Below are 26,364 nucleotides of genomic sequence, written 5' to 3'. Positions count from 1 at the left end.
AGACAGGCTCCTCCTCTGGATCTCGGGGCGGAGGTCTGCACTCCTCTCTGTCGGACTCTCTGTGAGGAAAAGTTAGTGAGAAGAATCAGCGGAGCGTCTCTGACTCTTCTTCTCCTTCTTCTTGTTCTTCTTCTGCGGCTCCATCATGTCCGGCGTGGCCTCCACTCTGGCCAAGAAGCGCGCGCTGGCCGCGGGGTTCGGCACCAACGCGAATGCGACGCGGTATCTCAACCAGGACTTCGCCGCTCTGCGCGCGCAGTGCCGCTCCTCCGGGAAGCTCTTCTGCGACCCCACGTTCCCCGCCGCCCCCGAGGCCCTGGGCTTCAACGAGCTGGGCCGGAGCTCCTTCAAGGTCCGCGGGGTCACCTGGAAGAGGCCCACGGTAAGAACCGGACCGGGTCTCGGTTCAGGAGGGGAGGGTTAGTTTGCAGCAGTGGGTGTGGTTGGAGGGGCGTGGAGGTTGTGTGTGTGTGTGTGTGTGTGTGTGTGTGTGTGTGTGTGTGTGAAGGGGGGTTGTTGGCAGAATACCTGCAGGCGACTCATAACTGAGCTGCTCCGCCCTGATGGAAAAACACCAAAAGAGACTCAAACAGAGAGAATGTGTATAAAGTACGTTAGAAAGACATACTGTAGAGATCAGTACAAATACATAAGTACACATGCTGTAGAGATTAGTACGCATACTGTAGATTAGTACGCATACTGTAGAGATCAGTACACATGCTGTAGAGATGACAGAGTTATATACTGAAGTGTGTCCGTGAAAAAAAGACGATACTGATTTACACTCGGAACGTCCCAAAGATCTCCTCCTGTTGCTCTGCACGTGCCCGTTTCCTCTCCTGCATGTGACAGAGTGAACACAGACGGGATGTTTAAACTCTGATTTTACACTTTTAGAACTGAAGTTAGTTTGATGTTGAGTTTGATTGTGACCTCATCAGCGGGTTAATACAATCATGAATCAGTTCACCTTCATTAAGTCCTCACATGAGTACTGTAGCTACACATGTACCTGTGTTCTGTACCTGAGTGTGTGTCTGATGATTATATGCACATACTACAGCTGCTGCTGCAGGATCAACTGAACACACTGAGTCACAGATCTCACATTCCTCTCAGATGAGTCACTACAAACCAAAAAATTGAGCTGCTTCCTGGTTTCTGTGTCACAGGGAGGAAACACTACATGGTCCCGTTATAACACCCACACACACACACGCACACACACACACACACACTGCCTCCTCGTGCAGATGTGTCACTGAGCAGAGGAAGAGGAGGAGTGGTGCCTGTGCAGTGTAGCAGCTGGCGACCTGCAGACATTAACACTGAACACTCGTGCAGCAGCAGATGAAGGTAGATTCAGGAGGTGTGTGTGAACCTACAGGAGGAATCACACCTGAGTCTGTCACAGTTAAACTCCAGTTACAGTCTCTCTGCTGGACTGAGACACCTGACGGGTCTGATGATGGACAGGTGGAGGGCCTGACAGGTGCTGGGGTCAGAGGCCCCTAACAGAGAGACACACCTTTACTGAACCTGTTAGAGACAGAGCCCAGGTTAGGGCGTCTCGTGTGTTCTCCTGTGTGAGCGAGTGAACCTGTTAGTTTTACCTGCTTCTTCACATGAACTCTGATCGGTCCTGACGAACATGTCCTCACCTGTCCTCTCTGTCCTCTCACACCTGTCCTCTCACAGCGGGAGGTCATCTCTGTCAGACCGTGGCTGTGTTTGAAATGCTGTACTACACACTACATACTAAACACTACATGCTACATGCTGCGTTGGGCGGTAGTCTGTAGGATGGAGGAGCTTTTGAAATTCATTTTGCAGTATGCTACGGCAGGCAGAAGTACACAATAACTGTTGCTTCTTTAGCTATAGCGCCCCCTTCTGCTGGAATGCTGCTGCTGTCCATCATTTCAACTGCCGCTGTGACGTTCCAGCGCTTTGCATTGTGGGATACAGTCGGCGAGGTAGACTGGTCCGATGCATCCTGGAGATTTTCTGTGAATCAGACATCCGGGTATTTTTGGCATCCTGCACATTTAGCTTGTGTTTACATACTACAGACCACATGTAGGCCACATCAGGACGTGATGCTAGTGTACTATGGGATATCGAACACAGCAACTCTTACTGCTGGAAATACTCTGTTTGGTGTAGAGGTGAGGGGGCGGAGCCTGTGTCGAATGTGCAGGAGGAGGCGGAGTCTCAGTCACCTGACTGAATGAAGCAAGGTTAATGTCACTCCAACATGTATCAGGATGTTTCCACAAACACGACAGCAGAAACATCATATACACCTGAGGGAGCAGTTAAGCTCCGCCCACTCACTGTGTGAATGTTCCTGAGTGTTACCTGCTGCATTCACACAGAAACACAGAGACCTGATAAACTCTGAGCTCCTGTGGGGGCAGTGTCAGGAGGGCAAAGCAGGTGTGAACGGGTGACTGACAGCTGGTCAGATTTAAAGACGCAGAGCTGCATGATTAAAGTGTCTGTCTCTCTCTCTGTCTGCCTTTCGGTCTGGCTCTCTGCCTGTCTGTCTGTCTCTCTCTCACTGTCTGTCTCTCTCTCGTCCATCAGGAACTGGTCTCTAATCCAGAGTTCATCGTGGGCGGAGCCACCAGGACCGACATCTGCCAGGGAGCTCTGGGTGAGTTCTCCTGACTGTCCCTGAATGCACCACAGACATTTATACAGTCAGTCAGAAACTGCTGACAGACAGGTAAACAGACAGACAGGCAGGCAGGGAGATGAGATTTCCAATGTGTCGTCTGTCTGAACCTGTTGGGGTCAAAGGTCAGTGAGCTTCATACAGACCACAAACAGCTTGAAGACATTAATATAGATGATCAATAATCAACACATATATTAATAACAGATTACATGATTAATATTATAGATGGTATCAATCAACAGATCATCATTCATTCTTTCATCTGTTATTTTACTTCAACATTTCAGCGTCTCCTTTTCTTTGGTTCATCGACACGTGTCATGTTTTGTATTAATATATAAACATATATATACATATACGTACTGTATATATTCATATACACATTTATGTATTTTTATGTATATATATACAGTACCTGACAAAAGTCTGGTCACTTATCCAAGTCTTAGGAACAACAAACAACTTTACTTGTAGTTAATCAATTGGAATCAGAAATGGCTTCTATGAAAGGCAAAGCCCTCTAAATGATGCTTATCTACCAGAATAAAGTTTTTTATCATTCATTGAGTTTTTTCATTTCATAGGACAGAAAGGTCAGATTTTGCTTGGACAAAAGTCTTGTCGCATACAAACATAATGTAAAAACTAAACATATACTTTATTTTGAATACACAAACATGCTACAATAACATCAGAACATAAAGTCATGGTGCCTTGGAAAAAAGAAAGAATATCTTGTATGGCTCCCGTGAGCTTGGAGGACTGCATCCGTACGTCTCAGCACTGACTCAAATAACTTAATAACAAAGTCCTCTGGAATGGCAAAGAAAGCAGTCTTGCAGGACTCCCAGACTTCATCAAGATTCTTAGGTTTCATCTTCCGAACCTCCTCCTTCATCTTACCCCAGACATGCTCAATAATGTTCATGTCTGGTGACTGGGCTGGCCAATCCTGGAGCACCTTGACCTTCTTCGCTTTCAGAAACTTCAATGTGGAGGCTGAAGTCTGAGAAGGAGCACCATCCTGCTGCAGAGTTTGCCCTCTCTTGTGGTTTGGAATGTAATGGGCAGAAAGAATGTCTTGATATTTCAGGCTGTTGATGTTGCCATCCACTCTGCAGATCTCTTGCACACCCCCATACTGCATGTAGCCCCAAACCATGGTTTTTCCTCCACCAAACTTGACTGTTTTCTGGGTGAATCTTGGGTCCATGCGGGTTCCAAAAGGTCTTCTGCAGTATTTGCGGCGATTGGGATGCAGTTCAACAGATAATTCATCAGAAAAATCAACCTTCTGCCACTTTTCCACTGTCCATCCTTTCTGCAAGCTGTGGGCCTTGGCAAATGCAACACGATTTTTTTTGTTGTCTTCTGTTTAATGCTGGTTTCTGAGCGCTAATTCTTCCATGGAGACCACTGCATGAGAGAATTCGACAAACTGTTCTTGTTGATACAGGGTTCTGTTGACCAGTTCTCACGTAGCTCTGCTGCAGTTGAAAAAGCGCTGGCCCTGGACTGTCCAAGCAACAAACGGTCCTCTCGAACAGTTGTCTTACGTGGTCTGCCTGACCTGGGCTTGTCATGAAGGCCACCAGTTTCTTCCAATCTTTTTCTTGTCCTCTCCACTTGATGTTTGGACACATTAAAGATGTCTGCCCCCTCAGCAGCAGACTTGGTCTTCAGGCTCTTGATGATCAGCATTTTGATCAGTGGTTGAATCTTTGGCATGTTGTCAGAGGTCAGTTTGCACTTCACATGAAGGTCTGGTGAGCTGGGACTGAAGTAGACTGAAATAAAAACACATCTGTGTGTTTATGTCAGTCTACACACACACACACACACACACACACACACACACACATGTTTACAGCAGAATATTTTAGAACCACAGAGCTTAATGTGAACCAGCTGAGGACCTGGATCTGCTGTAATGAGAGGGCGCTGCAACGCTGCGCTCTAATTGGCTGAGCAGGAAGGAGCAGGAAGAGGCCTGCACGCTATTGTTAGAGGGCGAGAGACACAAACATGGGGGGGTTATGTGCTGTCAACCAACCAGGACACACCCTAACACTAACACACACACACACACACAGTTTTGTGGAGATGACTCACCATGCCGTGCCGTCTGTAAACCACAGCAGCTCTCTGACTCTCGGTTGTGTAATAGTGAAGATCAAACTAAAAACATGCAGAAACTTTTTCACTAAACTACAAACTGCAGATTCTCTCTATATTTCCTGTCAATGTTTCCTCTGCTTTCTCTGCGTCTGTCTGACCTGAAGTCAGTTCGGGAATTTGCTGCAGAGTGAGACCTCCCATCTTTAACGCAGCAGTGAATATTTGCGGTCAGAGAGTCTCCAGGCTGTTTTTCTCCTCCCTCACTTAAATCCTGTTTGTTCATCAGCAGCACGAAACACTTCAGAGTCATTAAAGGAACCTTTTTATCTTCATACTAACTATGAAACTTTATTTAAACTGAGTAAAAACAACTTTATTTAAACTGAGTGAAAACAACTTCATTTAAACTGAGTGAAAACAACTTCATTTAAACTGAGTGAAAACATAACTTCATTTAAACTGAGTGAAAACAACTTTATTTAAACTGAGTGAAAACATAACTTTATTTAAACTGAGTGAAAACAACTTAATTTAAACTGAGTGAAAACAACTTTATTTAAACTGAGTGAAAACATAACTTTATTTAAACTGAGTGAAAACAACTTCATTTAAACTGAGTGAAAACATAACTTCATTTAAACTGAGTGAAAACATAACTTCATTTAAACTGAGTAAAAACAACTTCATTTAAACTGAGTGAAAACATAACTTTATTTAAACTGAGTGAAAACAACTTTATTTAAACTGAGTGAAAACATAACTTTATTTAAACTGAGTGAAAACATAACTTTATTTAAACTGAGTGAAAACAACTTTATTTAAACTGAGTGAAAACATAACTTTATTTAAACTGAGTGAAAACAACTTCATTTAAACTGAGTGAAAACAACTTAATTTAAACTGAGTAAAAACAACTTCATTTAAACTGAGTGAAAACATAACTTTATTTAAACTGAGTGAAAACATAACTTAATTTAAACTGAGTAAAAACAACTTCATTTAAACTGAGTGAAAACAACTTAATTTAAACTGAGTGAAAACATAACTTTATTTAAACTGAGTGAAAACAACTTTATTTAAACTGAGTGAAAACATAACTTCATTTAAACTGAGTGAAAACAACTTTATTTAAACTGAGTGAAAACATAACTTCATTTAAACTGAGTGAAAACAACTTTATTTAAACTGAGTGAAAACATAACTTCATTTAAACTGAGTGAAAACATAACTTTATTTAAACTGAGTGAAAACAACTTCATTTAAACTGAGTGAAAACATAACTTCATTTAAACTGAGTGAAAACATAACTTTATTTAAACTGAGTGAAAACATAACTTTATTTAAACTGAGTGAAAACAACTTCATTTAAACTGAGTGAAAACATAACTTCATTTAAACTGAGTGAAAACATAACTTTATTTAAACTGAGTGAAAACATAACTTTATTTAAACTGAGTGAAAACAACTTTATTTAAACTGAGTGAAAACATAACTTTATTTAAACTGAGTGAAAACAACTTCATTTAAACTGAGTGAAAACATAACTTTATTTAAACTGAGTGAAAACATAACTTTATTTAAACTGAGTGAAAACATAACTTCATTTAAACTGAGTGAAAACAACTTTATTTAAACTGAGTGAAAACATAACTTTATTTAAACTGAGTGAAAACAACTTCATTTAAACTGAGTGAAAACATAACTTAATTTAAACTGAGTAAAAACAACTTCATTTAAACTGAGTGAAAACATAACTTTATTTAAACTGAGTGAAAACAACTTTATTTAAACTGAGTGAAAACATAACTTTATTTAAACTGAGTGAAAACATAACTTTATTTAAACTGAGTGAAAACATAACTTTATTTAAACTGAGTGAAAACAACTTCATTTAAACTGAGTGAAAACATAACTTTATTTAAACTGAGTGAAAACATAACTTCATTTAAACTGAGTGAAAACATAACTTTATTTAAACTGAGTGAAAACAACTTAATTTAAACTGAGTGAAAACATAACTTTATTTAAACTGAGTGAAAACAACTTTATTTAAACTGAGTGAAAACATAACTTTATTTAAACTGAGTGAAAACAACTTCATTTAAACTGAGTGAAAACATAACTTCATTTAAACTGAGTGAAAACAACTTCATTTAAACTGAGTGAAAACATAACTTCATTTAAACTGAGTGAAAACATAACTTCATTTAAACTGAGTGAAAACAACTTTATTTAAACTGAGTGAAAACAACTTCATTTAAACTGAGTGAAAACAACTTTATTTAAACTGAGTGAAAACATAACTTCATTTAAACTGAGTGAAAACAACTTTATTTAAACTGAGTGAAAACAACTTCATTTAAACTGAGTGAAAACATAACTTTATTTAAACTGAGTGAAAACATAACTTCATTTAAACTGAGTGAAAACAACTTTATTTAAACTGAGTGAAAACATAACTTTATTTAAACTGAGTGAAAACAACTTTATTTAAACTGAGTGAAAACATAACTTTATTTAAACTGAGTGAAAACAACTTTATTTAAACTGAGTGAAAACAACTTCATTTAAACTGAGTGAAAACATAACTTCATTTAAACTGAGTGAAAACATAACTTTATTTAAACTGAGTGAAAACAACTTCATTTAAACTGAGTGAAAACATAACTTCATTTAAACTGAGTGAAAACATAACTTTATTTAAACTGAGTGAAAACAACTTCATTTAAACTGAGTGAAAACAACTTCATTTAAACTGAGTGAAAACAACTTCATTTAAACTGAGTGAAAACATAACTTTATTTAAACTGAGTGAAAACAACTTCATTTAAACTGAGTGAAAACATAACTTTATTTAAACTGAGTGAAAACATAACTTTATTTAAACTGAGTGAAAACAACTTAATTTAAACTGAGTGAAAACAACTTAATTTAAACTGAGTGAAAACATAACTTCATTTAAACTGAGTGAAAACATAACTTTATTTAAACTGAGTGAAAACAACTTCATTTAAACTGAGTGAAAACAACTTCATTTAAACTGAGTGAAAACATAACTTTATTTAAACTGAGTGAAAACAACTTCATTTAAACTGAGTGAAAACATAACTTTATTTAAACTGAGTGAAAACATAACTTTATTTAAACTGAGTGAAAACAACTTAATTTAAACTGAGTGAAAACATAACTTTATTTAAACTGAGTGAAAACATAACTTCATTTAAACTGAGTGAAAACATAACTTTATTTAAACTGAGTGAAAACAACTTTATTTAAACTGAGTGAAAACATAACTTTATTTAAACTGAGTGAAAACATAACTTTATTTAAACTGAGTGAAAACAACTTCATTTAAACTGAGTGAAAACATAACTTTATTTAAACTGAGTGAAAACATAACTTTATTTAAACTGAGTGAAAACAACTTCATTTAAACTGAGTGAAAACATAACTTTATTTAAACTGAGTGAAAACATAACTTCATTTAAACTGAGTGAAAACAACTTCATTTAAACTGAGTGAAAACATAACTTTATTTAAACTGAGTGAAAACATAACTTCATTTAAACTGAGTGAAAACAACTTCATTTAAACTGAGTGAAAACAACTTCATTTAAACTGAGTGAAAACATAACTTTTTTTAAACTGAGTGAAAACAACTTCATTTAAACTGAGTGAAAACATAACTTTATTTAAACTGAGTGAAAACATAACTTTATTTAAACTGAGTGAAAACAACTTCATTTAAACTGAGTGAAAACATAACTTTATTTAAACTGAGTGAAAACATAACTTTATTTAAACTGAGTGAAAACATAACTTTATTTAAACTGAGTGAAAACATAACTTTATTTAAACTGAGTGAAAACAACTTTATTTAAACTGAGTGAAAACATAACTTAATTTAAACTGAGTGAAAACAACTTTATTTAAACTGAGCGAAAACAACTTCATTTAAACTGAGTGAAAACATAACTTTATTTAAACTGAGTGAAAACATAACTTTATTTAAACTGAGTGAAAACAACTTCATTTAAACTGAGTGAAAACATAACTTTATTTAAACTGAGTGAAAACATAACTTCATTTAAACTGAGTGAAAACAACTTCATTTAAACTGAGTGAAAACATAACTTCATTTAAACTGAGTGAAAACAACTTCATTTAAACTGAGTGAAAACATAACTTTATTTAAACTGAGTGAAAACATAACTTTATTTAAACTGAGTGAAAACAACTTAATTTAAACTGAGTGAAAACATAACTTTATTTAAACTGAGTGAAAACAACTTAATTTAAACTGAGTGAAAACATAACTTTATTTAAACTGAGTGAAAACATAACTTTATTTAAACTGAGTGAAAACATAACTTCATTTAAACTGAGTGAAAACAACTTCATTTAAACTGAGTGAAAACATAACTTTATTTAAACTGAGTGAAAACATAACTTCATTTAAACTGAGTGAAAACATAACTTTATTTAAACTGAGTGAAAACATAACTTTAATTAAACTGAGTGAAAACAACTTCATTTAAACTGAGTGAAAACAACTTAATTTAAACTGAGTGAAAACAACTTAATTTAAACTGAGTGAAAACATAACTTTATTTAAACTGAGTGAAAACATAACTTTATTTAAACTGAGTGAAAACAACTTAATTTAAACTGAGTGAAAACAACTTAATTTAAACTGAGTGAAAACATAACTTTATTTAAACTGAGTGAAAACATAACTTCATTTAAACTGAGTGAAAACAACTTAATTTAAACTGAGTGAAAACATAACTTTATTTAAACTGAGTGAAAACATAACTTTATTTAAACTGAGTGAAAACATAACTTCATTTAAACTGAGTGAAAACATAACTTTATTTAAACTGAGTGAAAACATAACTTTATTTAAACTGAGTGAAAACAACTTCATTTAAACTGAGTGAAAACATAACTTTATTTAAACTGAGTGAAAACATAACTTTATTTAAACTGAGTGAAAACAACTTCATTTAAACTGAGTGAAAACATAACTTTATTTAAACTGAGTGAAAACATAACTTCATTTAAACTGAGTGAAAACATAACTTTATTTAAACTGAGTGAAAACATAACTTTATTTAAACTGAGTGAAAACAACTTCATTTAAACTGAGTGAAAACATAACTTTATTTAAACTGAGTGAAAACATAACTTTATTTAAACTGAGTGAAAACATAACTTCATTTAAACTGAGTGAAAACATAACTTTATTTAAACTGAGTGAAAACAACTTAATTTAAACTGAGTGAAAACATAACTTTATTTAAACTGAGTGAAAACATAACTTTATTTAAACTGAGTGAAAACATAACTTTATTTAAACTGAGTGAAAACAACTTTATTTAAACTGAGTGAAAACATAACTTTATTTAAACTGAGTGAAAACAACTTCATTTAAACTGAGTGAAAACATAACTTTATTTAAACTGAGTGAAAACATAACTTTATTTAAACTGAGTGAAAACAACTTCATTTAAACTGAGTGAAAACATAACTTTATTTAAACTGAGTGAAAACAACTTCATTTAAACTGAGTGAAAACATAACTTTATTTAAACTGAGTGAAAACAACTTCATTTAAACTGAGTGAAAACATAACTTCATTTAAACTGAGTGAAAACAACTTCATTTAAACTGAGTGAAAACATAACTTTATTTAAACTGAGTGAAAACAACTTCATTTAAACTGAGTGAAAACAACTTCATTTAAACTGAGTGAAAACATAACTTTATTTAAACTGAGTGAAAACAACTTAATTTAAACTGAGTGAAAACATAACTTTATTTAAACTGAGTGAAAACATAACTTTATTTAAACTGAGTGAAAACATAACTTTATTTAAACTGAGTGAAAACAACTTCATTTAAACTGAGTGAAAACAACTTTATTTAAACTGAGTGAAAACATAACTTTATTTTAACTGAGTGAAAACATAACTTCATTTAAACTGAGTGAAAACAACTTTATTTAAACTGAGTGAAAACATAACTTCATTTAAACTGAGTGAAAACAACTTTATTTAAACTGAGTGAAAACAACTTTATTTAAACTGAGTGAAAACATAACTTTATTTAAACTGAGTGAAAACAACTTCATTTAAACTGAGTGAAAACATAACTTTATTTAAACTGAGTGAAAACAACTTTATTTAAACTGAGTGAAAACAACTTCATTTAAACTGAGTGAAAACATAACTTTATTTAAACTGAGTGAAAACATAACTTTATTTAAACTGAGTGAAAACATAACTTCATTTAAACTGAGTGAAAACAACTTCATTTAAACTGAGTGAAAACATAACTTTATTTAAACTGAGTGAAAACAACTTCATTTAAACTGAGTGAAAACATAACTTTATTTAAACTGAGTGAAAACAACTTCATTTAAACTGAGTGAAAACATAACTTCATTTAAACTGAGTGAAAACAACTTCATTTAAACTGAGTGAAAACATAACTTTATTTAAACTGAGTGAAAACAACTTCATTTAAACTGAGTGAAAACATAACTTTATTTAAACTGAGTGAAAACATAACTTTATTTAAACTGAGTGAAAACATAACTTTATTTAAACTGAGTGAAAACAACTTTATTTAAACTGAGTGAAAACATAACTTTATTTAAACTGAGTGAAAACAACTTCATTTAAACTGAGTGAAAACATAACTTTATTTAAACTGAGTGAAAACATAACTTTATTTAAACTGAGTGAAAACATAACTTCATTTAAACTGAGTGAAAACAACTTCATTTAAACTGAGTGAAAACATAACTTTATTTAAACTGAGTGAAAACAACTTCATTTAAACTGAGTGAAAACATAACTTTATTTAAACTGAGTGAAAACAACTTCATTTAAACTGAGTGAAAACAACTTTATTTAAACTGAGTGAAAACATAACTTTATTTAAACTGAGTGAAAACAACTTTATTTAAACTGAGTGAAAACAACTTTATTTAAACTGAGTGAAAACATAACTTTATTTAAACTGAGTGAAAACAACTTAATTTAAACTGAGTGAAAACATAACTTTATTTAAACTGAGTGAAAACATAACTTTATTTAAACTGAGTGAAAACATAACTTTATTTAAACTGAGTGAAAACAACTTTATTTAAACTGAGTGAAAACATAACTTTATTTAAACTGAGTGAAAACAACTTCATTTAAACTGAGTGAAAACATAACTTTATTTAAACTGAGTGAAAACATAACTTTATTTAAACTGAGTGAAAACAACTTCATTTAAACTGAGTGAAAACATAACTTTATTTAAACTGAGTGAAAACAACTTCATTTAAACTGAGTGAAAACATAACTTTATTTAAACTGAGTGAAAACAACTTCATTTAAACTGAGTGAAAACATAACTTCATTTAAACTGAGTGAAAACAACTTCATTTAAACTGAGTGAAAACATAACTTTATTTAAACTGAGTGAAAACAACTTCATTTAAACTGAGTGAAAACAACTTCATTTAAACTGAGTGAAAACATAACTTTATTTAAACTGAGTGAAAACAACTTAATTTAAACTGAGTGAAAACATAACTTTATTTAAACTGAGTGAAAACATAACTTTATTTAAACTGAGTGAAAACATAACTTTATTTAAACTGAGTGAAAACAACTTCATTTAAACTGAGTGAAAACAACTTTATTTAAACTGAGTGAAAACATAACTTTATTTTAACTGAGTGAAAACATAACTTCATTTAAACTGAGTGAAAACAACTTTATTTAAACTGAGTGAAAACATAACTTCATTTAAACTGAGTGAAAACAACTTTATTTAAACTGAGTGAAAACAACTTTATTTAAACTGAGTGAAAACATAACTTTATTTAAACTGAGTGAAAACAACTTCATTTAAACTGAGTGAAAACATAACTTTATTTAAACTGAGTGAAAACAACTTTATTTAAACTGAGTGAAAACAACTTCATTTAAACTGAGTGAAAACATAACTTTATTTAAACTGAGTGAAAACATAACTTTATTTAAACTGAGTGAAAACATAACTTCATTTAAACTGAGTGAAAACAACTTCATTTAAACTGAGTGAAAACATAACTTTATTTAAACTGAGTGAAAACAACTTCATTTAAACTGAGTGAAAACATAACTTTATTTAAACTGAGTGAAAACAACTTCATTTAAACTGAGTGAAAACATAACTTCATTTAAACTGAGTGAAAACAACTTCATTTAAACTGAGTGAAAACATAACTTTATTTAAACTGAGTGAAAACAACTTCATTTAAACTGAGTGAAAACATAACTTTATTTAAACTGAGTGAAAACATAACTTTATTTAAACTGAGTGAAAACATAACTTTATTTAAACTGAGTGAAAACAACTTTATTTAAACTGAGTGAAAACATAACTTTATTTAAACTGAGTGAAAACAACTTCATTTAAACTGAGTGAAAACATAACTTTATTTAAACTGAGTGAAAACATAACTTTATTTAAACTGAGTGAAAACATAACTTCATTTAAACTGAGTGAAAACAACTTCATTTAAACTGAGTGAAAACATAACTTTATTTAAACTGAGTGAAAACAACTTCATTTAAACTGAGTGAAAACATAACTTTATTTAAACTGAGTGAAAACAACTTCATTTAAACTGAGTGAAAACAACTTTATTTAAACTGAGTGAAAACATAACTTTATTTAAACTGAGTGAAAACAACTTTATTTAAACTGAGTGAAAACAACTTTATTTAAACTGAGTGAAAACATAACTTTATTTAAACTGAGTGAAAACAACTTCATTTAAACTGAGTGAAAACAACTTCATTTAAACTGAGTGAAAACATAACTTTATTTAAACTGAGTGAAAACAACTTCATTTAAACTGAGTGAAAACAACTTCATTTAAACTGAGTGAAAACATAACTTTATTTAAACTGAGTGAAAACAACTTTATTTAAACTGAGTGAAAACATAACTTTATTTAAACTTAAAACTCAGTGAAAACATAACTTTGTTTAAACTGAATGAAAACATAACTTTATATAACCCTCCTTTGGCGCCGCCATCAGGACATCCTGCACATGTAGCTTACTGTTCAGACTCTCATCAGGACGTAGTTTTTAATGAGCTCTGCAGCCTGTAGGAGGCAGCACTGAGTCGTTTTAATGTGCCTAGTGTCTTCCTGTCCATTCAGGTGACTGCTGGCTGTTGGCGGCCATCGCCTCTCTGACGCTGAACGAGTATGTGATGGCCAGAGTTGTTCCAACCGACCAGGGCTTTGGTGACGACTACGCCGGCATCTTTCACTTCCAGGTAACTTCAGTGTTAACGTTCCGTCTGTGTGCGACGACTCTACCCTCAGTACAGGCTGTAGTAAAGAGGCTTCTGTGTGTGATGAACTCTGTTTGTTACAGAGGATAAACCTGAAGTATTGACATGTTCACATGTGTTTGTAGCTTTCATGGAAGTAATCATGTTAAAGTAAACTAATATGATGAGTTTATTATTATGAGAGCTGGGTCTGTACGGGACCCGACAGTGATCCCTGTGGAACTCCATCACTGCTCTGCAGCTCGCCAGGTGTTTGTCATGTTACCTGGCGTTAAGTTTTATCTTAAAGGTCACCATATAGCAGAGGTGTCAAAAATCTCTGACCTCTGACCTCTGACCTGCCTGTGTTTGTAGCTCAGCCCCACCCTCGGTCAGACAGACAGACTGCAGCTCTGTGCTGAGTCTACATTCACCAAAGACAGACAGCAGACATCGTCTCCTCTCGTCCTGTTGGTGTAAACTGGCTGCTCTCAGAGCGCCGTAGACAAGTGTATCGCAGGTAGAGGCAGGTTTCAACTCGTCTCTACATTAGTGTTTGGTCTGAACTGGGCCTAAGACGAGTTGGGAATGAAACATGTTTAAACAGTGGGGACAGGAAAAAGAATTCAGAGCATAAAGAGTCTTTCAAAATAAAAGTCTATGTTGTGTTTCAGATTGTTTCCTCTTCTCTGTCTGTAGTTCTGGCAGTTTGGCGAGTGGGTGGACGTGGTGATCGACGACCGCCTGCCCGTGAAAGATGGAGAGCTGATGTTCGTGCACTCTGCGGAGGGGAGGGAGTTCTGGAGTGCTCTGCTGGAGAAAGCCTATGCCAAGTAAGAGCAACCTGGGATTTAACCTCCTGTTCACAAAGCAAATATTTAAGTTGCCTAAGTATTGGCTGGTTTTTAACCTCTCTGGTCACATGACGGCTCAAGTTTCTTTATTTTTAGCAAAGACTAAATTAGAGTCTTCCTGACATAAGTCTCCTGTGGAACAGAAGAATTATGTAAAGGTTTATACGTCCTTTCATTCAGCCTTAATTAAAGTCACTAACAGAAGTATTCAGTTGTGTTCAGCGCTCAGTGGTTACAGCTGCAGACCACAGGCTGAAAGAGATGCAGATAAGGCTCAGGCATTAGCTTGTTGATACTCATTGCTAATCGTGATGCGCAGGAACGATTCAGAGGGTTAGGAGTAACTTGTCAAAACAAGAGATATTTTGCGTGGCCCAAATACATAGAAAGTTAATGCAAAGGTAGGAAGGATGGCAATTTGCAGAAGGCAAAGCAAACAACATAAATCATGCAAAAGTTTACTTTCTTCCATGGAGACCACTGCGTGAGAGAATTCGACAAACTGTTCTTGTTGATACAGGGTTCTGTTGACCAGTTCTCACGTAGCTCTGCTGCAGTTGAAAAAGCGCTGGCCCTGGACTGTCCAAGCAACAAACGGTCCTCTCGAACAGTTGTCTTACGTGGTCTGCCTGACCTGGGCTTGTCATGAAGGCCACCAGTTTCTTCCAATCTTTTTCTTGTCCTCTCCACTTGATGTTTGGATACATTAAAGATGTCTGCCCCCTCAGCAGCAGACTTGGTCTTCAGGCTCTTGATGATCAGCATTTTGATCAGTGGTTGAATCTTTGGCATGTTGTCAGAGGTCAGTTTGCACTTCACATGAAGGTCTGGTGAGCTGGGTTTCTTTTTATACACAACTGGGAATGTGTTAATTACAGTATTTGTCACGGGCGAAGCTCTAATCAGCAGAAGTTTGTGTGACGCTGTGTCAGAAAAGTCGGTCAGTTTTGAAATTGTATGATACATCAAAAATGTTCAAACCAAACTCCATTCAAAAAACAGTCATTTTAAAGTCTTGTTCTTTTCGTCTCACAGACAGACCTGACAGAGCATGAACTCAGCCTGTTTCCAAACCTGCCTCCTGATGTAGTTCTCTCAGCATCCTCTCAGCCTGTTTATTGTCATTAAATCTCAGTAACATCTGTTTGTTGTGGCTTCATAGCGCTGTAGTGAGACAGATCTCAGCCCACGTGTGACAGAAACAGTTTCTCTTTGATACCCTGTGTTTCCGTCACAGAATGAACGGCTGTTATGAGGCCTTGTCTGGCGGCTCCACCACTGAGGGCTTTGAGGATTTCACCGGAGGCATCGCTGAGAACTACGACCTCCAGCGACCTCCATCCAACCTGTTCCACATCATCAAGAAGGCCCTGGAGGCCGGAGCGCTGCTCGGCTGCTCCATCGACGTGAGTGTGGAGGGAAAACACGAGAGAGTATCTTTATCATGTTCAGAAACATGTTGTCTGATTGTTTGACTCATAACCAGAGATGATGATGATGATGAACAAACCGTCCCTGTTGTTTCTTCCTGCAGATCACCAGCGCTGCGGACTCAGAGGCTGTCACTCGTCAGAAGCTGGTGAAAGGCCACGCCTACTCCCTGACCGGCGCCGTGGAGGTGACATCACTTCCTCTAAAGGACATATGAACGTGTTGATATGAAACAAGAGGAAAGTAAACGTTTGTGTGTGCAGGTGAACTACCGCGGCCGGCAGGAGAAGCTGGTGAGGATGAGGAACCCCTGGGGTCAGGTGGAATGGACCGGAGCCTGGAGCGACGGGTAACCAAACCAACCACAACACCTGCACACATGCTGGTTAAACCTGAGCAGATCACACCTGTAAACAGACTTCAGTCAGCTGGTGGACAGTGACAGTGAAGCTGTGCAGAGTGGGGCTAACAGGAGGAGGAAGTAGTAGAGCTAGCATTCTGGCTAACACTAATGTGACATAACAACGATTGATCCGATCACACCATCGATACATCTGGACTGTTTGGTCACCATAATGTGCAGATCATTCATATGATAAGAGGACTTTACATGAGACACGATGAGATTAAACGAGATGATGACATGAAAGATGTTCTATGTGTTTATGTTCTTCAGATCCTCAGAGTGGAACCACGTGCAGGGGGAGTGTCCAAACGCCAACGCAGAGGACGGAGAGTTCTGGTAGGTTCACAGTAACATAGAGTTATACTGTATAGATCCGTTCTACCAAAGATACAGGTCAGTGGTAGAAGTTGGTGTCGGTGATGTAGCTGCAGAGTGAGCGCTCCCCCCTGTCCAATCTCTGCAGGATGTCCTACAACGAGTTCCTGCGTCACTACTCTCGTATCGAGGTGTGCACTCTGACCCCCGACGCCATTGACGATGACTCCGTCAAACACTGGAGCGTCAGCAAGTTCGATGGCACCTGGAGGAGAGGATCCACGGCCGGGGGCTGCAGGAACCATCCCTGTAAGTACTGGGACCACTGGGACCACTGGGACTAACATGGACGGGTTTATCTGAACATATAGACACGCTGTAGTTAAACTTGTATGTGAGGAACAGGCAGAGTGAAGGTATCGAGCAGTGTGACCCTGTGTGACCCTGTGTGACCCTGTTGGAGTATGCAGAGGGTTGTTAGGTGTAGCAGTGCAGCAGTTCCAGGATGTGTGGTGGAGCAGGAGGTAAAATGGTGAATGGACTGTACTTTGATGTCTCTGTTTTAGTCTTGTGACCACTCAAAGCTGCTTTTACACTACATGTCACATTCACCCGTTCACACACACGTTCACGCACTGATGGCAGAGGCCTATCTCCAATCAGGTCTATGCCACCGGGAGCAATTTGGGGTTCAGTGTCTTGCCCAAGGACACTTGGACATGTAGACTGTAGCGGTCAGGGATCGAACCACCAACCTACCGACTGAGAGACAACCCACTCTACCACTGAGCCACAGCCGCCTGTCTGAGCTCATGTTCCTGTTTGTTCTCTGCAGACACGTTCTGGACGAACCCTCAGTTTGTGATAAAGCTGGAGGAGGAGGACGACGACCCTGATGACGGAGAGGTGGGCTGCAGCTTCGTGGTCGGTCTGATCCAGAAGAACCGCAGGAAGCTGCGGAAACAAGGAGAGGACATGCACACTGTGGGGTTCGCCATCTACGAGGTGAGGAGGACAGAGGTTAGATTAAAGGATGAAAAGACGACTGCACAAGCTGACCCTGTTCCCGTCTTCTGTTTGTCTGTAGGTCCCTAAACAGGTGAGCTCTGGACCCCGACACCTTCAGGTTAAAGGTCGAAACAAACATCTGTCTCTGCTCTACACTCACCAGATACAAACATTACCCTTCATAACATCACCTCACACAGCGAGCAGGTGAGATCTGTCTGACGACAGCGCCGTGCGCTAACATCAACAGATGTTACTGAGACTCAGTGACAAGAGACAGGTGAAAGGATGCTGCAGTAACAACATCATGATCATTAGAGAGCTCAGGCTCTGTCACGTCTGCCACACGATGCAGAACACAGCGTCTCACCAGCGTCTCAAAGTGTGTCAAAGATTAAATATCAAACACTTATTTACAGACATGTACGAGCATGCGCTCACACATCTAAAACAGATATGTCTGTCACACTTCTTAACCTCGGGACTCACATACAGATCATTATATCATTAAATCATTGTGTTATATATTATATCATTGTATTATAAGTACGATGCGTCATCATGCCTGTCCCTCTCAGTTCCACGGGCAGAGGCAGGTACACCTGGATAAGAACTTCTTCCTGACGCACGCTCAGACAGCGAAGTCTGAGACCTTCATCAACCTGCGAGAGGTCAGCACCCGCTTCAAGCTGCCGCCCGGAGAGTACCTGATCGTCCCATCCACCTTCGAGCCGCACCTCAACGGAGACTTCTGCATCCGTGTGTTCTCAGAGAAGCAGACAGAGACCCAGTAAGAGCTGCTGCTACTCAGGGTGAACAGAGACCTGCCTGTGTGTCTCTGAAGGGGTGCTTTGACCTGGGGGGGGGCAGTGTGTGTGTGTGGGCTGAGTGTGTGTGTGTGTGTGTTATCTAACGTGTGTGCCTCTCTGTCCTGTCAGACCCTGTGACGACCCGGTAAACGCTGAGCTGGAGGATGTGAGTAAAGCTTGAGTTACAGCAGCTACAGAGGCCCCATACAGGGCTAAGAAGGGCTGTGATTGGTCCATTTCTGATCACAGTTTTCATATATTTTGGGTCTGAATGTCTGAATGACTCCGGTACAGAAAGTTTGTGAATGTCTCCAGTAGATGTGTTCATCCGTGTGTGACAACATGACAGAAAGGATCCCTACAGAGATAGACCTTTTTGTTACAGAGGAAGATGATTGTTTTAACCACACACAGACGTTACATCGCTCTCTGCAAACACACCAGACTCCATTCAGAAAAACACTGATTTAAGCTCTAAGGACACAGGAGCTGCTTGTGTGACTTTGGTTGTTCATATAGTTCACATACGACACAGCATCAGTTTAACACCGATGACGAACAGACGGAGCCGTCAGATTAAACTCCGTATGAAACGTAAGCACTGACTGCTGAACAACAGAGAGCCGCTGTCTAAGTTAGGAACTCGTTGAACCTTGTGTTTGTGACTGTAACACGGTGGAGTCTCTGCCGGCAGCTTCAACATGTCCTTCAGGCTGACTCAGAGACTCTCTGTGATTGGCTGAGACGCTCCATGATGATGATGAAGGTCAGACTGAAACAGATCTGTGCTGCAGACAGCTCTGACGCTCTGCAGGCTCCGCAGGGTTAATCCTGTTATACGGAGCTAACCTGTCGGGTCATGTGACCACACTGAGGGGCTGCAGCTGCTGTTTAACGAGGATCAGGGAAACTATTTCCTGTTTATAGAGGAGCTGTTAGAGGAGGAGACGGAGTAATGGCTGAATATTATTCCTCTGCAAACACCTTTAATATCTGATGTCAACATTCATTTAAAGGTTTCTGTTAAAGGGATCACTCACTGAAACATGAATCTTTCGCTCCTGACGTGTGAACAGTTCCATCACAGTCTCAGGTGTTTGTGATGTCACTGACTGAAAATGTTGTTCTCCTCGTGGTGCGTTCAGGAGTCGGTGTCGGACGAGGACGTGGACGCAGGATTCAGAGGACTCTTCACCAAACTCGCCGGAGACGTATGTTTTTTTTTGCGTGTGACTTTAAACGTGTGTCTAAGTCCTGATCACCTGTCCACCTCTGACATCATCACACCTGAGGTGAGCAGCCAGGTGTGACCCGTTTCCTGTTTGTTTCAGGACATGGAGATCTCTGCGGTGGAGCTCAAGACCATCATGAACAAGATCGTCGCCAAACGTAGGTTAAAGCTGAGGATTCACCTGCTTACCTGTTTACCTGCTCACCTGTCCAGCTGCACCTTTAACTTCCTGCCTCACTCACAGGTACGGACATAAAGACTGACGGCTTCAGCATGGAGACCTGCAGGGTGATGGTCAACCTGATGGATGTATCCTTTCTGTCAGCTGTGATTTAAACATGCTCATGTTATTTATGCTAACGTTAGCGAGTGAGCTAACAGACATTAACCTGGCGGCCATGTTTCTTTGTCTGGTGGTTCAGATTGAAACTCTGAAACAGGAAGTTGTGACTCTTTAACTCGTCATCAGGACAGCGGAAACGGAAAGCTCGGCCTCGGAGAGTTCGCCACTCTGTGGAAGAAGGTGCAGAGATACTTGGTAAGACCTGTGACCTTTGACCTTTCAAACAAAATGTCTACATTCACCTCACAAAGATCAACAGCAGCTCTTTGTTTGTGTCTGCAGTCGATCTATAAGAACAACGACTTGGATAACTCGGGGACGATGAGCACTCCGGAGATGAGAGTGGCCTTCAAAGACGCAGGTACGCTTCGGTTCTTCTTCTGCCGCAGGAACACAGACTGACCTGCACACGCTCTGTAGAGTATAAGAGTCCCTCTGATTCAACATTTTATTTCTCAGGACTTTACGATGAGCCCACCTGCTGTATGATGATAAAAAATAATTCATAAATAATCAGAAGTTTGTTTTCACTAGATTCAAACAGCATTGAAGCTCTTAACTGGTTCTGTAGGAGTGTTTTTAAAGAGCTGATCTGAAGTTGGAGACAGGAAGGAGGTAAAGGTGTAACAGCAGCAGTTAGCCTCCCTGTTATGTTTCTGCATGACCTTTGACCCCCACACTGTCTGTTGCATGTAAGTGTTTCAAGACCAGAAGCTCAGTCCTGTTAAACGCTGGCTCCTGTCTGTGAGCTCCCACTGTGAGGGTTCGTTAAAATCCCTCTTTCTTGAATGAGGTTTGGTTCAGACGCCTCAGAGCTCCTTCAGGACTAACATGTTGTTCTCTGCTGTTGTCTTCTCTTTCCTTTCGGTTCCTTTCTGACTGTTTGTATGGGTTCTGTCAGAAATGATCTGATTGGTTGATTTAAACCTCGTGGGTGGAAGGACATGTTTTAGGTTCCTCCCACAGATTGTGTTTATATTGTATACAGTCAGTGTGTCCTCTGAGCCCGGCTGGAGACGTTCTTCCAGTAACTCTTCATTGATTGATATGAATGTGTGTAGCAGGTACACTGTTTGAACTCCATCAGATGATTCAGCTCTTCGTGTCTGAGTGTGAGCTGAGGCTGGAGGTGCCTCAGGGTGTTTCCTGTGACTCACTCCCCCTGGACATTAATCAGGACTGTTGTTATTTCACTGGGTTCACCCTCATAACTTTCAAAATAAAAGTTTCTCCTGTTGTGGATTTACTCTTCTTCTCCTGTTGTCCTCTTCTTCTTCCTCTCTGTGATGTTTTCTGTGTTTCTCTCTTTGTTAACGATCGATGTGTTTGTGTCTCTGCTGCTGTCTGGACTCTGAACTCTTTACTGTCAGTGAATTGAAGCCGACGGTACGTTACATTCCGCTGGAGGACACATTTAGCCTTGTTAGCAGTGTTAGCTTCATAAGCAAAGTAAGCAGCACTAGCTTCGTTATCGCTGTTAGCATTGTTTGCTTCATAAGCAGTCTTAGAAGTGTTAGCTTTTTTAGCATTGTTAGCAGCAGTAGCTCGCTGTGTGAGCAAGACACATTTCTGTTGCAGCTCTTTTATTTCTTCTTTTTGTCCTGAGTTTCTTTGATGATTTCATTTATCTTGTTTTATAACATTAAAACCGTGTTCACAAAATGCTCACTTAAATCAGACATCACAACATACAGAGAGCTAAGAGGAAGTGACCCACTGTGGACAGAGTTTAGGAAAATCCCAGTTTTGGAGTGCATAGCATCTTGAAGTTATTAATATTGAGTTATTCTCAGGTCTCTTAGCGTTAGCATGATCATAGTCTGGTTTGTTCTCCACCTGCTGCTCCACAGTAACTCATCCTCCTCCTCCTCCTCCTCCAGGTTTCACCCTCAACAACACCATCTACCAGCTGCTGGTGGCTCGATATTCCGACCCCGACATGACCATCGACTTCGACAACTTCGTGGGCTGTTTGATGAGGCTGGAGATGATGTTCAGTGAGTGTTAAAACATGTCTAACATCCACCGTCTGATGGCTAACAGGAAGCTAACAACAGCAGCATGATTGCCTGCTCGCAAGCTGGTTGGCTAGGAGAGCTTTTAATCCTCTTCAGTGGATCTTATTGACAAATGACGTTAGCAGTTACCTAGATAAGCAGTTAGCTCTACAAGCAGTTAGCTCAACAAGCAGTTAGCTCCACAGACAGATAGCTCCACAAACAGTTAGCTCCACAGGCAGTTAGCTCAAGAAGCAGTTAGCTCCACAGACAGATAGCTCAACAAACAGTTAGCTCCACAGGCAGTTAGCTCAACAAGCAGTTAGCTCCACAGGCAGTTAGCTCAACAAGCAGTTAGCTCCACAGACAGATAGCTCCACAAACAGTAAGCTCAAGAAGCAGTTAGCTCAAGAAGCAGTTAGCTCCACAGACAGATAGCTTCACAAACAGTTAGCTCAAGAAGCAGTTAGCTCCACAAACAGTTAGCTCAAGAAGCGGTTAGCTCCACAAACAGTTAGCTCAAGAAGCAGTTAGCTCCACAGACAGTTAGCTTCACAAACAGTTAACTCCACAAACAGTTAGCTCAAGAAGCAGTTAGCTCCACAGACAGTTAGCTTCACAAACAGTTAACTCCACAAACAGTTAGCTCAAGAAGCAGTTAGCTCCACAGACAGTTAGCTTCACAAACAGTTAACTCCACAAACAGTTAGCTCAAGAAGCAGTTAGCTCCACAGACAGTTAACTCCACAAACAGTTAGCCCCACAAACAGTTAGCTCGACAAGCAGTTAGATTGACAAACAGTTAGCTCAACAAGCAGTTAGCCCCACAAGCAGTTAGCCCCACAAGCAGTTAGCACGACAAACAGTTAGCTCCACAAGCAGTTAGCTCAACAAGCAGTTAGCTCCACAGACAGATAGCTCCAAAAACAGTTAGCTCCACAAGCAGTTAGCCCCACAAGCAGTTAGCACGACAAACAGTTAGCTCAACAAACAGTTAGCTCAACAAGCAGTTAGCTCAAGAAGCAGTTAGCTCCACAAACAGTTAGTTCAAGAAGCAGTTAGCTCCACAGACAGTTAGCTTCACAAACAGTTAACTCCACAAACAGTTAGCTTAACAAACAGTTAGCTCCACAAACAGTTAGCTCGACAAGCAGTTAGCCCAACAAGCAGTTAGATTGACAAACAGTTAGCTCAACAAGCAGTTAGCCCCACAAGCAGTTAGCACGACAAACAGTTAGCTCCACAGACAGATAGCTCCACAAACAGTTAGCTCCACAAGCAGTTAGCTCCACAAGCAGTTATCACGACAAACAGTTAGCTCAACAAGCAGTTAGCTCAACAAACAGTTAGCTCAAGAAGCAGTTAGCTCCACAAACAGTTAGCTCAAGAAGCAGTTAGCTCCACAGACAGTTAGCTTCACAAGCAGTTAGCTCAACAAGCAGTAAGCTCCACAGACAGTTAGCTCCATAAACAGTTAGCTCAAGAAGCAGTTAGCTCCACCACAGACAGTTAGCTCAACAAACAGTTAGCTCAACAAGCAGTTAGCTCAAGAAGCAGTTAGCTCCACAAACAGTTAGTTCAAGAAGCAGTTAGCTCCACAGACAGTTAGCTCCACAGACAGTTAACTCCACAAACAGTTAGCTTAACAAACAGTTAGCTCAACAAGCAGTTAGCCCCATAAGCAGTTAGCACGACGAACAGTTAGCTCCACAGACAGATAGCTCCACAAACAGTTAGCTCCACAAGCAGTTAGCTCCACAAGCAGTTATCACGACAAACAGTTAGCTCAACAAACAGTTAGCTCAACAAACAGTTAGCTCAAGAAGCAGTTAGCTCCACAAACAGTTAGCTCAAGAAGCAGTTAGCTCCACAGACAGTTAGCTTCACAAACAGTTAGCTCAAGAAGCAGTTAGCTCCACAAACAGTTAGCTCAAGAAGCAGTTAGCTCCACAGACAGTTAGCTTCACAAACAGTTAGCTCCACAACCAGTTAGCTTGACAAGCAGTTAGCCCCACAAGCAGTTAGCACGACAAACAGTTAGCTTCACAAACAGTTAACGCCACAAACAGTTAGCTTCACAAACAGTTAGCTCCACAAACAGTTAGCTCCACAAGGAGTTAGCACGACAAACAGTTAGCTCCACAAGCAGTTAGCACGACAAACAGTTAGCTCCACAAGCAGTTAGCACGACAAACAGTTAGCTCCACAAGCAGTTAGCACGACAAACAGTTAGCTCCACAAGCAGTTAGCTCCACAAGCAGTTAGCTCCACAGACAGATAGCTCCACAAACAGTTAGCTCAACAAGCAGTTAGCTCCACAAGCAGTTAGCTCAACAAGCAGTAAGCTCCACAGACAGTTAGCTCAAGAAGCAGTTAGCTCCACAAGCAGTTAGCACGACAAACAGTTAGCTCCACAAGCAGTTAGCTCCACAAGCAGTTAGCTCCACAGACAGATAGCTCCACAAACAGTTAGCTCCACAAACAGTTAGCTCCACAAGCAGTTAGCTCAACAAGCAGTAAGCTCCACAGACAGTTAGCTCAACAAACAGTTAGCTCAAGAAGCAGTTAGCTCCACAGACAGTTAGCTCAACAAACAGTTAGCTCAACAAGCAGTGACATTTGTATGTTACATAATAATGAAACGTGACAACTTGAGGAAATTGAATGTGGCGCTTGGTCCTCCTCAGGGGTCTTCAAGAAGCTGGACGCTCACAACAGCGGCTCCATCGAGCTCGACTTCACCCAGGTGAGAACACGACCGGTTGATTCACACGTCACACACATGCTGAGGTGTTGACTTGAACCAGGTTTCTTTCTGTTCTTCCTGCAGTGGTTAAATTTTGCCATGATCTGAGCCGCTGCTCCGGATTCGCCTGGAGCTTCAGTGTTACTGCAGGACACCATATTCCTGTTCACAGCTTCTCTTTCTTTCACTGCTCGTGTTCTATATGTGAGGCTTCTGCTGCATCCTATACACTACCTGACTGGCAGCAAATGTAAAGTCAATAAATATATTCACAAAGCCTTTAACACGTTTCTGTCATATTTAAACATATCAGCTTTATTGGCCAAGTATGTTGGCACATACAAGGAATCTATGGAAAATGTGGATTGCCCTTCGATGTAGTGACAATATGTACATGATAAGAGGGTGAATTAAGCAATGAAAGTTTTGATGTTGGTAGCTGTTTGTCGCTCAGTGTTGTAGCCGGATGGCTTTAGCGTAGCTTAGCACAAAAACTAAGAGCAGGGAAGAACTACTAGCAGAATGATAAAATACCTTCTGCAATTTACATGTTCGCTAACAAGCTAATCTTCAGTGCATCCTACAGTCTGCGGAGTATGAGCCAGGGATGAAGACTAAAAGGCTAACCCTAAGCTAAGTGGAGCAAGAAGCTAACTCTATGCTAACTTGATGTAGTAGCTAACGCTGACTGACAACACCAAGCTAAGTTTACATGTTTGTTGTAATCTCTCATTGATTTCACTGAACTAAACTTTAAGTGACTGATTGATAGAATTCACCTTTGTCCGTACAGGTGACCTTTGTGCAGGTCAAAGATTAAAACATGTAGCCTCTTCTTTTCAGAGAAAACTCTGACATGTTAGGAGACGGAGGATGTAGTCACATGTCTGATAACTAGCTTGTTAGTTAACAACATAAAACGTATCTTCCTCTGAGTCCAGATGGAAGTTTATCTTGGTTCTCTTAAAGTTTCTTTTCAGTCTGACACCTGGATCTGTGATGGAGATTCTAAAGCTTGATGAACCAGAAGATGAAGAAGACCCAGGAGACTCAGATGTCTTCAGCTGAAGAGTTTATATTCTTGATCAAG

The 26,364-nt window shown here is 39.1% G+C and overlaps 1 protein-coding gene across 1 annotated transcript; it reads left to right on the top strand.

The window, feature by feature from the left end:
* LOC138595237 (calpain-2 catalytic subunit-like) lies at positions 1-25,558 on the top strand. Its single transcript, XM_069666595.1, has 21 exons — positions 1-382; positions 2,593-2,662; positions 14,019-14,137; positions 14,834-14,967; positions 16,226-16,394; positions 16,523-16,606; positions 16,683-16,768; positions 17,096-17,161; positions 17,289-17,449; positions 17,976-18,145; positions 18,228-18,239; positions 18,727-18,938; positions 19,087-19,123; positions 20,103-20,168; positions 20,289-20,346; positions 20,433-20,497; positions 20,658-20,726; positions 20,814-20,892; positions 22,412-22,528; positions 25,216-25,274; positions 25,359-25,558. Exons 1-21 carry the CDS (start codon positions 146-148, stop codon positions 25,380-25,382), a joined length of 2,094 nt encoding a protein of 697 aa, XP_069522696.1. The 5' UTR covers positions 1-145; the 3' UTR covers positions 25,383-25,558.
* The last annotated feature ends 806 nt before the right edge of the window (positions 25,559-26,364 follow it).

Source organism: Semicossyphus pulcher, unplaced genomic scaffold, assembly GCF_022749685.1.
Source record: "Semicossyphus pulcher isolate SPU_LCO1_2020_fin unplaced genomic scaffold, fSemPul1.0.p SCAF_17, whole genome shotgun sequence".
Taxonomy (NCBI): domain Eukaryota; kingdom Metazoa; phylum Chordata; class Actinopteri; order Labriformes; family Labridae; genus Semicossyphus; species Semicossyphus pulcher.
This window is presented reverse-complemented; position numbering and strand designations above follow the sequence as displayed.

What these genes read in the sequence shown, in the direction of transcription:
- LOC138595237 (XM_069666595.1), top strand. Translation starts at nt 146, where the DNA reads ATGTCCGGCGTGGCCTCCACTCTGGCCAAGAAGCGCGCGCTGGCCGCG. An exon ending in GCAGAGGACGGAGAGTTCTG is followed by an intron (nt 17,162 to 17,288) that starts GTAGGTTCACAG and finishes CAATCTCTGCAG; the next exon opens with GATGTCCTACAACGAGTTCC. An exon ending in GAGAAGCAGACAGAGACCCA is followed by an intron (nt 18,939 to 19,086) that starts GTAAGAGCTGCT and finishes CTGTCCTGTCAG; the next exon opens with ACCCTGTGACGACCCGGTAA.